Source organism: Neoarius graeffei, chromosome 2, assembly GCF_027579695.1.
Source record: "Neoarius graeffei isolate fNeoGra1 chromosome 2, fNeoGra1.pri, whole genome shotgun sequence".
Lineage (NCBI taxonomy): Eukaryota > Metazoa > Chordata > Actinopteri > Siluriformes > Ariidae > Neoarius > Neoarius graeffei.
The window spans coordinates 121,143,861-121,159,570 of NC_083570.1; the positions used below are offsets into that span (position 1 = coordinate 121,143,861).

At 42.5% G+C, this 15,710-nt stretch overlaps 1 protein-coding gene across 1 annotated transcript in view; it reads left to right on the forward strand.

Annotated features, from left to right (window-relative positions):
- LOC132882226 (cathepsin S-like) overlaps positions 1 to 12,946 on the forward strand; it is a 28,561-nt gene extending 15,615 nt beyond the window's left edge. Inside the window, exons 7-8 of the mRNA XM_060915486.1 lie at positions 7,697 to 7,802; positions 12,628 to 12,946. Coding sequence (XP_060771469.1) covers positions 7,697 to 7,802; positions 12,628 to 12,724 — 203 coding nt within the window. The 3' untranslated portion in view covers positions 12,725 to 12,946. The remainder of the gene's footprint in view (positions 1 to 7,696; positions 7,803 to 12,627) is intronic.
- The last annotated feature ends 2,764 nt before the right edge of the window (positions 12,947 to 15,710 follow it).

Consider the following 15,710-nt stretch of genomic DNA (forward strand, 5'->3'; position numbering starts at 1 on the left):
GTTTCTGGTAACTGTTGATCAGTCCTGCACACTGGCTTGGAGGAATTTTAGCCCGTTCCTCCATACGGAACAGCCTCAACTCTGGGATGTTGGTGGGTTTCCTCACATGAACTGCTTGCTTCAGGTCTGTGATGCGCCAACAGGAGACTGGAGTGTGCCACTAGCAGAGGAGCTAAATCGCTTCTTTGCTTGCTTTGAAACATCTCAGCAGCACTTATCTGCTCCTGCCCTGCCCCCACCACCACACAGTTCCTACACTACTCCTTTCACTGTACAGGAACACGATGTCAGACGGGTGCTCCTGGCAGTGAACCCCAAGAAAGCTGCCGGCCCAGATAGTGTACCTGGTAAGGTGCTCAGAGTGTGCGCCCACCAGCTTGCCCCTACCTTCACCAGGATCTTTAACCTCTCCCTGGCTCGGGCAGTCATCCCGCCCTGCCTAAAACCTGCATCAATAATCCCAGTGCCGAAGAAGTCTCCCATCACCAGCCTGAATGATTACCATCCTGTGGCCCTCACCCCGGTAATCATGAAGTGCTTTGAGAGACTAGTTCTTCAGCACATCAAGGACCACCTCCCCCCAGACTTCGACCCCTACCAGTTTGCATATCGCACAAACAGATCCACAGAGGACGCCATCGCCGTAGCTCTCCACTCTGCGCTAAACCACCTCGAGCGGCAGCAGAGCTACATCCGCATACATGTGGATTACAGTTCAGCTTTTAATACAATAATCCCGGACATCCTTATCAGTAAACTGGACACTCTCGGCCTCCCCCCTCTCACGTTTGCCTGGATAAAGGACTTTCTTACTAACCGGCCCCAGACTGTAAGACTTGGCCCCCACTTCTCCTCCACCCACACATTGAGCACTGGCTCTTCACAGGGCTGTGTGCTGAGCCCTCTCCTGTACTGCCTCTACACCCACGGCTGTAGCTTGACCCACAACAATAACCTCGTTGTCAAGTTTGCTGACGACACCACAGTGGCCGGACTCATCTCAAAGGGAGACGAGGCAGCCTACAGAGAGGAAGTCCTGAAGTTGGCAGCCTGGTGTTCAGAAAATAACCTTGCTCTGAACACCGAGAAAACCAAAGAGCTCATTGTTGACTTCAGGAAGCACAGCACTGACCTAGCCCCCCTCTACATTAAAAATGTGTACGTGGAGAGGGTCCACACCTTCCGGTTTCTCGGCGTCCTCATCTCCGCCGACATTTCCTGGTCAGTAAATACTACAACAGTCATTAAGAAGGCTCAGCAGCGGCTACACTTCCTGAGAGTCCTCAGGAAGTACAACCTAAACTCCAACCTGCTGCTGACCTTCTACTGCTCATCTATCGAGAGCCTGCTGTACTGTACACTGAGTGCAGAATTATTAGGCAAGTGAGTATTTTGACCACAACATCCTTTTAATGCATGTTGTCCCACTCCAAGCTGTTTAGGCTTGAAATCCTACTACCAATTAAGTATATCAGGTGCTGTGCATCTGTGTAATGAGAGGGGGTGTGGTCTAATGACATCAACACCCTATATCAGGTGTGCATAATTATTAGGCAACCTCTTTTCCTCTGGCAAAATGGGTCAGAAGAGAGATCTGATAGACTTTGAAAAGTATAAAATTGTGAGATGTCTTGCAGACGGATGCAGCACTCTTGAAATTGCGAAGATGTTGAAACGTGATCACCGAACAATCAAGCGTTTCATTGCAAATAGTCAACAGGGTCGAAAGAAGCGTGCGGGGAAAAAAAAGGCGCAAAATAACTGCACATGATCTGCGGGAAATCAAGCGTGAAGCTAACAAGCAGCCATTAGCATCCAGTTCTGCCATATTCCAGAGTTGCAACATTCCTGGAGTGTCAAAGAGTACAAGGTGTGCAATACTGAGGGACATGGCCAAGGTAAGGAAGGCTGAAAAACGACCACCACTGAGTAAGGCACACAAGATAAAACGTCAAGACTGGGCCAAGAAATATCTTAAGACTGATTTTTCTGAGGTGCTGTGGTCTGATGAGATGAGAGTGACTCTTGATGGGCCAGATGAATGGGCCTGTGGCTGGATCAGTAATGGGCACAGAGCTCCACTCTGACTCAGACGCCAGCAAGGTGGAGGTGGAGTACTGCTATGGGCTGGTATCATCAAAGACGAGCTTGTTGGACCTTTTCGAGTTGAGGATGGACTCAAACTCAACTCCCAGACCTACTGCCAGTTCCTGGAAGAAACCTTCTTCAAGCAGTGGTATAGGAAAAAGTCAGCATCTTTCAAGAAGAACATGATTTTCATGCAGGATAATGCTCCATCTCATGCATCCAAATACTCCACTGTGTGGCTAGCCAGTAAAGGTCTGAAAGGTGAAAAAAATAATGACATGGCCCCCTTGTTCACCTGACCTAAACCCCATAGAGAACCTGTGGTCCATTATAAAACGTGAGGTCTACAAAGAGGGAAAACAGTACACCTCTCTGAACAGCATCTGGGAGGCCGTGGTTGCTGCTGCACACATTGTTGGTCGTGAACAGATAAAGAAATTGACAGAATCTATGGATGGAAGGCTTTTGAGCGTCCTCATGAAGAAGGGTGGCTATATTGGTCACTGATTTTTTTTTTTTTTTTGTGTTTGAATGTCAGATATGTTTATTTGCAAATCTGGAGTTGTCATATCAGTGTACCTGGTGAAAATAAATAAGTGAAATGGCTACATATTTGGTTTTTATTAAGTTGCCTAATAATTCTGCACAGTGAAAGTTACCTGAACACATACATATTCACCTAAAATGGCCAAAACTAAAAACACCCCACTCTAACTTCCATACATATTCAGCTTTGATATTTATGAGTCTTTTTGTTTGATTGAGAACATAGTTGTTGTTCAATAATAAAACTAATCCTCAAAAATACAACTTGCCTAATAATTCTGCACTCCGTGTATTACAGTATGGTATGGCAGCTGCACTGCTGTAGACAGGGAGAGGCTCCAGAGGGTAGTTAAGGCAGCACAGAAGATCATTGGCTGCCCTCTCCCTCCCCAGAGGTGGAAAAACCCGGGTTCAGAAAGTAAAAACCCTGCCACGTTTTTGCTCCAGCCAAGTCAATGAACCAGCTGATCCTAATTACCACATCCCCTAAGCCAGGTTGATGAGCTAATTGGTGAAATCACCTGTGTTGAGAGCACAGGCAGAAGGAAAACCTAAGCAGGACTTTTACTCTGTCAATCCAGTTTTTCCACCTCTGCCCCTCCCTGATGGACATTTACACCTCCCACTGCCTTAGCAGAGCTAAGAACATTATCAAGGACAGCTCCCACCCTGGCTTTGATCTGTTTGACCTGTTGCCCTCAGGGCGGTGCTACAGGTGCATCAGGACAAAGACAAACCATTTCAAAAACAGCTTCTTTCCAAAAGCCATAACCGCCTTGAACTCGGATATGCTCTGACTTTATAATTTATTTATTTTACTGTGTGACTCTCCTCGTGCAATAATTTATAATGTGCAGTACTTTATAAGGGACTCTCTCTGTGCAATACTTTTATAATGTGCAATACCTCAGTCCATAATGTGAAACACAACACATTCACCTGACCTCAGGACTGTGCACCTTACACACAGCACATACACCTCTAGTCTGTGCACCTTACCTTACCTTACCTTGCAATATTTCATAAATGTGTAATATTTTATTTTATTTAATTTTATAATGTGACTCTCTCGTGCAATAATTTATAATGAGACTCTCTCTGTGCAATACTTTATATGTGCAATGAGCAATACCTCATTCCATAATGTGTAACACAACACATACACCTCAGGACTGTGCACCTTACCCCCCCCCCCCCTTTTTTTTCCTCTCTCTCTCTCTCTCTCTCTCTCTCTCCACATTGTTTGCACTGTTATTGGAGATGCTTTGATCTCATTGTACATGTGTATAGTGACAATAAAGGCATTCTATTCTATTCTATTCTATTCTATTCTATTCTATTCTATTCTATGAACTGCTTGCTTCTGGTCCTTCCACAACATGTTGATTGGATTAAGGTCAGGACTTTGACTTGGCCATTTCAAAACATTCACTTTATTCTTCTTTAACCATTCTTTGGTAGAATGACTTGTGTGCTTAGGGTCGTTGTCTTGCTGCATGACCCACCTTCTCTTGAGATTCAGTTCATGGACAGATGTCCTGACATTTTCCTTTAGAATTCGCTGGTATAATTCAGAATTCATTGTTCCATCAATGATGGCAAGCCATCCTGGCCCAGATGCAGCAAAACAGGCCCAAACCATGATACTACCACCACCATGTTTCACAGATGGGATAAGGTTCTTATGCTGGAATGCAGTGTTTTCCTTTCTTCAAACATAAGACTTCTCATTTAAACCAAAAAGGTCTATTTTGGTCTCATCTGTCCACAAAACATTTTTCCAATAGCCTTCTGGCTTGTTCACATGATCTTTAGCAAACTGCAGAGGAGCAGCATTGTTCATTTTGGAGAGCAGTGGCTTTCTCCTTGCAACCCTGCCATGCACACCATTGTTGTTCAGTGTTCTCCTGATGGTGGACTCATGAACATTAACATTAGCCAATGTGAGAGAGGCCTTCAGTTGCTTAGAAGTTACCCTGGGGTCCTTTGTGACCTCACCGACTATTACACTCCTTGCTCTTGGAGTGATCTTTGTTGATCGACCACTCCTGGGGAGGCTAACAATGGTCTTGAATTTCCTCCATTTGTGCACAGTCTGTCTGACTGTGGATTGGTGGAGTCCAAACTCTTTAGAGATGGTTTTGTAACCTTTTCCAGCCTGATGAGCATCAACAATGCTTTTTCTGAGGTCCTCAGAAATCTCCTTTGTTTGTGCCATGATACACTTCCACAAACATGTGTTGTGAAGAACAGGCTCTGATAGCTCCCTGTTCTTTAAATAAAACAGGGTGCCCACTCACACCTGATTGTCCTCCCATTGATTGAAAACACCTGACTCTAATTTCACCTTCAAATTAACTGCTAATCCTAGAGGTTCACATACTTTTGCCACTCACAGATATGTAATATTAGATAATTTTCCTCAATAAATAAATGATCAAGTATATATTTTTTTCTTATTTGTTTAATGGGGTTCTCTTTATCTACTTTTAGGACTTGTGTGAAAATCTGATGATGTTTTAGGTCATATTTATGCAGAAATATAGAAAATTCTAAAAGGTTCGCAAACTTTCAAGCACCACTGTGTGTGTATGTATGTATGTATGTATGTATGTATGTATGTATGTATGTATACAGTGTATATCATCTCATCTCATTATCTCTAGCCGCTTTATCCTGTTCTACAGGGTCGCAGGCAAGCTGGAGCCTAACATGTGTTCATAAAGAATATGAAATAATAAAAGCAAATTAAAAGTAAGCACTAAATAAAAACCCATCTATCTTCTGAAAATAAAGATACAATTTTCATTGTCCAGTGGTCAAGTGTTTATGCCTTGCACTTTCATTCAGATATCGTACAGTCAAAAGCCATCAAAAATCTGGTCAATGCATTATCATATTCTCTTAAGTATGGAGCACTGCTCCACTATAAACACACTCTTTTTTTACATTTTTTCATAAGAATAGAGGAAAAATGCAAAAATGTTTTTGTTCAACCTACACATTGTGTTTTGCCTTAATCAGTCTAAAGAAAATAAACTTTTTAAAATCATATTTATTTTTTATATTTCTACAACATGATGTTCTACTGAAACCAGCCTAAACCAATTTATCTTTTTTTGTATTATTAAACATGAACCCTACATGAGCACATAGTGCCAGCATTTTTGAGTTTGTCACAAACGCTGCTGACTTTCCAGAGTTTTACAGTGGCTTTCCCATTTTAGATCTGTTTTTTTTTTCGTGTTTGCACAGCATTAAAGCTGTTACTTCTGCATATAGTGAAGTCACTTGTATTCCTGCTATTGTTTTCTGCTAAACATTACACACCTTGAAGTGGGACTTCATCTGACAAGCCTCCTTATAATCGATACGTGCTTTGGAGCCTTGGCTTCAGATGGCCCCTCACTAGCTGCCATTGTTCACTATCTCACTGCAAGTTTAAAACACATCCTTCAGCTCCATATTAAAAAAAGATTAAAATGTGTTGTTCCACCACTGGCAGTGATGATAACCAGATGCATGCAGAGGGATTATCTTCCAGTAAAGTGCTGATAGAACAGTTTTGATGTTCTCTGTCTGTGTTGGAAAACTAATTGAATGTCTATAATAGATTGAATACTTCATTTTGCATCTGTCAAAACGCATCAGTTAGTACAAACCCTGGTTAGCATGGTGTTATTTATCCTGGGGTAACTTATCATCGACAGCAGAAAGGACTTCCTGTCTCGGAAAGGTCAGGTGTGGGACGCATGCAATAAACAACATAAAATCTGGCAAGCAGACATTCCTACATCCATTAAAATCAGGTTCTTCTGAGCCTGTGTGGAGAGCATCCTTCTCTATGGAGCAGAAATGTGGACCATCAACAAGGAACTGGAAAAACGTCTTAATGACACTTACACCAAGCTATTGATGAGGAACCATTCTTGGAAAGACCACCCCACCAAATTTCAGATCTATGGAGAAATCCCTCAGATCTCCACCACCTTGGGACAAAGAAGAGCCCGGTGCTAAAAGGAGAAAAAAAAGGCAACTGGACTTGCTTGAAATTCTTGAGGACATTTCACCTCTCATCCGAAAGGCTTCTTCAGTTCTGTCTGACTAGTGGGGAGTTCCAGGCATTTATCCTCTAGTAGACCAAAAGCAACCTTAAGGAGAGTCGTTGAGGTCACCTGGGTCATTGAGTCATCCTGTAGGTGTAAATCACTGGAGGCCAGGTGTGAATGGTCTTTTTTGGGTTTTTTAGCACTTACAGTTTACTATGACCTGGATAACTAAGAATCTTCAGAGATATAAAGAAGAGCCTGGTTCACTGGCCACTGCTTCAAAACAAAAAATCAAGTAATCTCTGACACCATTCTCTGGAGACTACCCTGCCTGAACCAAGGAGCCAGACCACTCACCTACTGAGATACCTTAGTGAGGGATACTGGCCTACTCCTTGGAGAAATGGGTAGAGCAATAATGGACATGACCCAGTGGCTAAAGATTGTGTCACAGATCTCAACAGAAGTCGACTGATGATGATGATGATGATGAGTGTGGTGTTCCTCAACCTCAGTTACATCACACCAGTTTATAATCAGTATCAATTAGAGATGTGTTAACCACACAGTTATTACCTGTTCATGATATTTTGACTGGCTATATTACCAAAATACGGACAAACTAGTCATGTAATTTTAACCCCCTTGAGCCTGACTAGGCAGTTCATGTGGATGCATGAATGAATACTGCAAATTCTACATGCAGACGTGCATGTTCTTGTTAAGGTTATCATGTCACTTCATGTCTTTGTTTTCCCTGAGAGCTTTGTATCTGACTGCTCATGCTCACCTGCACAAAGGTAAATACCTCAGATGCCCTGTTAACATTTCTTTAAAAAAATGTGCCTCTTATTCATATCTCTATCCATTTAGTACACATTATCTGTTCATTATGAATAATGCATATGTATTCAGTGACATTCCTCACTATATAGTTTGCTAAAAAAACACGAGTCGAAAGGTTCTATTTCCATTAATTGTGTGTGTGTGTGTGTGTGTGTGTGTGTTTTTAGGTATTTATAATGAGTCTTCGTGCCCTTTTCATCCACTGAATCACGCTGTTCTGGTGGTCGGATATGGAAAAGATGAAGGGCAGCAATACTGGCTGGTCAAAAACAGGTTTTACACACACACACACACACACACACACATACATACTGTTAACAGAGTTGCTGTCTTGCACAGCGTTCTAACGTGACAACACACAAGACACGTTTTCCATTTTGAGTGAAGCACCCGCACTTTGGGCTCACCAGTTTTATTGAATGATTTCACCTGAAAACAATCTCATTAGGGTCACGTGGCGCAAACCTCCACTGGTAGCGCATCAAAATCAAAAAAGAGGCGTCACCAATCAAACCAAAATGAAAATGGGAACATAAACCCAACACCCCCACTTGTTCACATTTTACAAAAATCCAAATATTAAACATTTTCACAAGTTTTCACAATGTTCAAACAAAAAGTTTAAAGTCCATCAACTCATTTCATTGTTCACCAAACATATAAGTATCAAAATTAACCAACTTCAGCTTACTAGCTGGTTTTGTCATAACATCTGCCACCATTACATCAGTTGGACAGTATTCCAGGGTCATGTCATCATTCTGTAAAGTAGATCTGATAAAGTGATATTTAATGTCTATATGTTTACATCTCTGCCTATGCACAGGGTTTTGGGCTAAGGCTATAGTACCTTGGTTGTCTTCGTAAATCAAACATCTGTACTCTTGTCCATCAAAATGTTTTAACAACTGCTTTAAGTAAAGACACTCCTGCAAGGTTGCAGCTAAAGCCATATACTCAGCCTCACAGGTAGAAAGTGCTACTGTGGGCTGTTTCTTGGTTTTCCACGAAACTACAGGCCCATTACAGTTTAAACTGATACAGTAACCTGTTGTGCTTTTACGATCAATATTGGCAGCCCAATTAGCATCACTATAAGCATAGATTGTGTTTTCACTTTCATGCTTTTTGAAACAAAGTTCCTTGTTTTGAGTACCTTTCAGGTATCTTAACACATGTTTGACTGTTGTCCACAGTTCAATAGTTGGTTTTGTGAAATATTGAGACAGTTTACTCACAACAAAACTCAAGTCAGGTCTTGTACAGGTTGATAGGTAAATTAAGCTCCCAACTGCTTCTCTGTACTTTTTAACATCATCCATCAATTCTGCATCATCTCTGTAGTCAAGCCTCTGTTCACTAGGTGTAGTTCTTGGCTTACAGTTTGACATATCAAATCTCTCCAGTAATTTCTGTACGTACTTGCATTGTGACATCTTAACCCAATCAGCAGACTGTTCAAAGTCAATACCTAAAAAATGTGTCAGTTTACCCAGGTCTTTCATTCTGAATTTGGACTTCAACATTTCCTTCACACACCTCAAAACATTGGCATCACTGGCCGCAATAATCAAGTCATCAACCCATATAATCATGTACACTTTGTCTTTTTCAGTTACTTTGCTATAGACACAATGATCAGCAGGATTTTGTACAAACTTCATTTCACACAAATAATCATGCAACATTTTATTCCAGTTGCACCCTGACTGTTTCAGACCATACAGCCAGCGATTTCTCCAATTTGCATACAAATTTGTCACCTTCCTTTGATCTAACTTCATAACCTTCTGGTTGTTCAATGTAGATTTCACATTCAATAGGTGCATGCAAGTAGGCCATTTTTACGTCCATCTGGTGGATAACTAGATTCTCTTCTGCTGCTTTCTGTGCTAATACACGGATACTGTTCATGTTAGCAGTAGGAGAGAAAGTCTCGTCATAGTTCACACCTTTCTTCTGACTAAAACCTTTGGCTACGAATCTCGCTTTGAATTTGTCTGTACCATCAGTGTTCTTTTTCAAGGCATAAACCCATTTACCTCCCACTACATTTTTGCCCTTGGGAAGGGTGGTCAAGGTAAATGTTACATTGTCTTGTAGTGATTGCATTTCTTCATCCATTGCATCAACCCATTGCTTCGCATTAACTGACATAACTGCTTCTACATATGTTTGAGGAACATTACACAAGTCTGTAACAGTAATCAATTTTGGTCATATCTTCCTCAAAACCACAAACATAATCGCCATAATAATCAGGCTTTCGTCTCTCTCTGTCAGGGTATCGTTTCTCAGCAGGTATGTCATCTACCTCCCTAACTTCACTCTCTGTCTTCACCATTTCAGCATCTTCATGTTTCTCACTTTTTGTAAATGCTTCCTGACTGTCAGGTGACTGTGATCTAATGGAAGGGATTGTCACAGGCCTTCTTACTTTTTGGACCTCATCTTCTACATCCAGTACTTCCTCATTCTTACTGACTGGAAACTCCACAAGTCTGTGTTTCTGTACTCTCTTGGTGTTGGGATAGTACACCATGTAGGCTGGACTGTTCTTGTCATATCCAACAAAAATTCCTCGCTCACATCTAGAGTCCAACTTTCCCTTGTGTTGCTTGTAAGCATAACATACTTGTCCAAATTTCTGCATTCTAGAAATGTTTGGCCGCCTGCCTGTTAACATGTAGTAAGGTGTTTGTTTTGTGCGACTATTAAAGCACCTATTCCTAACCACGGCAGCTGTCTGGACAGTGTAGGTCCAAAGCATCTTAGGCAGCTTACTCTCAATGAGCATACATCTGGCCATATCAAAAAGTGTTCTCCAACTGCGTTCCACTGTACCATTTTGGTGCGGAGAATATGGAGCGGAAGTCTCATGACGAATACCCATCTTGCACATTAATACTTGGTACTCTCTGCATGTGTACTCTGTGCCATTGTTGGATCTCATGCATTTTATTTTGCCATAGGGTGCTACATCAGCAATGAATTTCTCAGTAGCATGTACAGTGTCACTTTTGTTTTTCAAAAAGTAAACAAAAATTGCACTAGAGTAGTCATCAGTAAATGAAAGTGCATACCTGTGACCATCTTTAGATATAGGATCTATGGGACCGGCTAAGTCAGTGTGCACCATGTCCAGAGGTGCTTTAGCCCTCGCATCTGGCCCCCTGTTCCTAGTTTGAACAAACTTCCCTTGAGTGCATACTTCACAATGTGGAACAGGTTTGTTACTCTCAGTTTTAATGTCCATCCCATCTACAACTTTTCTCAGCTTCATTACTGTACATCAGCATAATTACAATGACCAAGTATTTCATGCCAGCTCTGCAAATCAAGACTTTTCTTACAATGGTCATCATTACCCATGTCCTCAGATGTCTGCAAATAATAAAGCTTGTTGTGTACGTGTATTGGGAATTTCGTACCGTCTCTGTGCAGTAGAACATTTTTCTTCTCCTTGAAGATCACGGTGGCTCCATTGGAAGTGGCAGCTTTCACGGAGAATATATCTTGTGGATAGGTTGGGCTGTATAATGCACCCCTCAGTGTTGTTCGCAGGCTCCTACCCCCACTGTCGATCAGCCACACCTCCGCGTCACCTCTGCGCTTGGCGACTCCGTTGCACCTGGAGCCGTCAGCCAGCTCCAGGCAATGTGTCCCGGTTTGGAAAGTGCTGTCGAACTTCTTAAACTTTGCAATGTCGGTTATTATGTGTAACGTTGCCCCTGCATCCACCATCAGGCCCTCCTTCTTGACATCTCACGCCGGTGTCTCCGCTTCGCTGATCCGGAATGCGTACGCATGTTCCCCAGTCTCCTCGGCTGCTTGTCGGGCGTTATCTCGCTGCTTGTTTTGTCTGCAGTTTGCACTGTTGTGCATGCTGTTTTTGCAGTGATTACACCACTGCCTCCACAAACAGGATCTCGCTATGTGTCCATTTGCACCACATTTGTAACACACAATGTCTGTGTTACCACTGTCCTTTGCCCTGGCGGGAGCACGCTTTGTACCAAACTGTGCTCTTGCCTTCATGACATTGTCCTCCGACACAGTTGCACGCATGTTCTCTACATCCTCATAGCTTCGGAGCTTGGTCTTGAACTCAGCAAAAGTCATTTTGTCTTCACTCTGGGTGATGTGTACAGCAAATGGCTTAAATGTCTCTGATAGGCCTTTCAGCACCATTGCTATCAACAGTCCATCACTGAGCATTTCCCCTGCATTTCTCAGGGCGGTAATCACAGTCTCTGCTCTGATCACGTAATCAGTCACATTCTCAGTGAGCAACTTCTGCAGTGAAGTCAACTCGGTATACAAGTTTATTATCCTTGGCTTTCCTTTGCCAGCATAGTACTCATGGAGGATTTTCAGTGCCTCGCGCCCATTATCCGCCGCGTCTCGCATCACTAGCGACAGGCTCTTGTCATCCAAAAACTGAATGAGTTCCGCGTAGGCCTCAGCGTTTTTACTCTCGTCCTCCTCGTCGCTCTCATCGGGTTCTTTCAGGATGGTGTCTTTTAATCCTTGTAACCACAAATGTCCCAAAAACTTCGTTTCCCACAGCTCGTAATTCTCGTCACCGTCAAACACGAGTCTTGCCCAACAGCTTGTTGACGTCCTGTCTATTTTCGACATTCTTCAGTCTTTCGTTTCCGGTGCACGCAGTAAACGTCGCGACTTTCACCAGGCCACACCCAAAAGTCAAAAAGCGTTATGAGGCTCTGGGCCCATAACCTGTTAACAGAGTTGCTGTCTTGCACAGCATTCTAACGTGACAACACACAAGACACGTTTTCCATTTTGAGTGAAGCACCCGCACTTTGGGCTCACCAGTTTTATTGAATGATTTCACCTGAAAACAATCTCATTAGGGTCACGTGGCGCAAACCTCCACTGGTAGCGCATCAAAATCAAAAAAGAGGCGTCACCAGTCAAACCAAAATGAAAATGGGAACATAAACACAACACATACTTTCACTATTGTACTCTTGCACTATTAATTTGTGCTACTTTTGGAAACAAACAAATATTGATAATGAAATGGCTAAATACTCTCTCTCTCTCTCTCTCTCTCTCTCTCTCTCTCTCTCAGTTGGGGTGCAGACTGGGGAGAAGGAGGCTACATACGAATGCAGCGAAACAAGAATCAGTGTGGAATCGGCAGCTACAGTGTTGTCCCTATTATCTGAACTCAGTTTTCTCATATCACCTTTTTATTTTACTTTTCTTGCTATTATTGACTAATTCATAAATTTGAGGGGGGTTTTAGGGTTTAGTTGTTTTGTACGTTAAAATCTGGTGGTTATGATGAAAAAGTATTTGTTTTTGGAATTAATGAAATCCAGAGTTGCTTATATTGTATACCATGTAATCAATTCCCCAAATGACTGAAAATAAATTTTTAAACGTTACTCTATCCTGATTAATTCCTCCACTTGTGGCTCCTCCCACCCTCTGGACCTGTCTGATTCATCTTGTCCATTCTCTGTTCTCCGTTCTCTGTTCCTAAACCTACATTCACACTAGCAGTTGACACAAGTTGCTCGCATTACGTGTAGTTTGTCTTTTGTCAGTATGTAGTGAGCACTACTGTTATTGCTTGTGGGTAGCTATATAAAGCTTCTAATGTTCAGAAATTAAACAACGCACTCATTAAATAGTGTGAATATTACATTACATTACTGGCATTTAGTGCATGCTGCTATCCAAAGTGACGTACAACAAATGTAAAAGTCAGGTACAAGAAGTGCTGAACTTCTAGACACAAATGTTCTAGTGCCAACTGAACAAGTGACAGAATAACACCTAGTGTAATATTCTGTTGAAGTACCCATACTCAGCAAACAGGCAAAGAAACAAGCCAACAGGACAAATGAACTGACAAAATACAGCTAAATAGAGAACTCAAACGGCTAACCCCAGGCGAGACTGTACACAGCCCGGGTTGGTCAGGACCGATACACAGTTACACATTGGGCAGGGAAGGAGGGGAGAGGTGCAGCCTGAAGAGGTGGGTCTTCAGTCTGTGCTTGAAGGTGGTCAGGGAGTTGGTAGTTTTGACCTCAATTGAGGTTTTTCATCCACATGACCAAGTCATGTGATGCATCATTCGGCTGCCATTTTGGACGTCATGGCTCGAATCAGTTTGAATGTGAGGAAGGCGACAAACGAAAAACATAAAAGAAAAAGGAGCGAGATGCAGAAAACACCTTCACTATCCAGCGACGTAGGGCATTTACAGGGTGAGCAGAGGGAGAGGTATTTGCAAAAATTGAGGTTAGCAGGCTTAGAGAATGACATTTACCTGCTTCTACCAGGATTGTTCACTGACGTACGGAAGTACACGAAGCCCTCGTCTTTACCTGACTTCGGCCCACATGATCTGTATACCTATGTCGTTAAAAACCCATCGCCATACACAGGTATTGATCTGAAAGCATATAAGAGTTTGGATGCCTACAAATATTTTGTGTCAGGCTGGGTAACATGCCTACATCAGTGGGTCATCCCTGGAGCCGGTGGTCACCATCTTATTACAGCTAAGTTTGTTCACATTTTCATTTACTTTCGGTCCTCAGGATAAACAAAATGTTATTAAATGTCATTGAAATAACTTCTTAGTCTGTTGAGACATGGCCCGTTATAAATTTGCTGTTACCAGGCAATAACCAAGAACTGTATTATTAGGGTCGGTGTCTGTGTTGTAGCAGTGTACTAGCAGCTAGCTGTTAGCACTAGCTAATGTCAGCAACATAGTAGCTAGTATGTTACTGTAGCAATGTTTACGTTCAGTCATTTGGATGACTGTTAAAACCTTTCACTCTCAAGTTTTTCCTTTACTATATTTACTAGTTTACTGTAATTATGCTCCGGCAGCTATTTACACCAGATCCAGTGTAAATAGCTGCCAGACCGCGCTCCGGCTTGCTCCCCCTCAAATTAAGCAGCACGCTCCGGCTTGCTCCCGGAGCGTGCTGCTTAATTTGAGGGGGAGCAAGCCGGAGCATGCTCCGGAACCTCGGCCGGAGCACTCCGGGAGCAAGCTGGAGCGTGCTGCTTAATTTGAGGGGGAGCAAGCCGGAGCGCGCTCCAGCAGCTATTTACACTGGATCTGGTGTAAATAGCTGCCGGATCATAATTACAGTAAACTAGTAAATACAGTAAAGGAAAAACTTGAGACTGAAAGGTTTTAACAGTCATCCAAATGACTGAACATAAACATTGCTACAGTAACATACTAGCTACTATGTTGTTGACATTAGCTAGCTTGACCTTCAAAATGGCGGACACCAGGGCATCACGTGACCCTGTGACATCAGGTGAAATACCTTAATAGGAGGTCATTCCAACAACAGGAAACCAGGACAGACAGCAGTCTTGGGTGGGCGGGGTGAGAGGAGGAGGGGCCAGGTGACCAGTAGCAGTGACACATAGGGATCTGGCAGGCGTGTAGGGGTGGATCAGACTCTGGAATTTTTATTTGATATACTTATGTGTTCAGCTTCGGACCAGCTTCATATCTTCTCAGATTAGCAGCACAAGCTAACTGGCACCAACACATCCTTGCCACCTCTACCAATTCACGCATTAGTCTACAGATTTTGACAGGTGAATACCGCCTACCAATTTTAGTTCTAAAAATATCCCATTACAAAATAATCAGTGAGCACTGTTGGATTCGCTTTTCTGATCTCGCTTCAACTGTTTTCAGCACAGGGGATACAAGTATACAGCATCAAATAATCATATTAAGTGAAGCCGAGAGCCAGTGGAATGGCACAATAATGATAATGGTGTTGAATCTAATTTGTATTGCTCTATCACATCATTCTATTGGTTCTCGTTATGGTTCTAGCCAATCAGCAGTGAGGTCACATATTACAACAAATTGTGCCAGTATTAGTAAAAACCAGACACACTCTGGTGATTACGAACAATAAAAACTCCAAAGGCAAAAAAAAATATTTGCTATGAGAACAAGTTCAATGCGACTCGGTCATCGGATCATCCAGCATCAAAGCATCGAGGTGAAGTGAAGGTGAAGCAGCATTTTGTGAAGTACATCAGTCCAATTTCCTGATCAATTTTCCTCAAATATGACACTCAGAATGCAGGAGAATACACCATTTTGTACTGTTTTTTTTTTCAAACCTTTCCGGGGGGCATGCCCCTGGA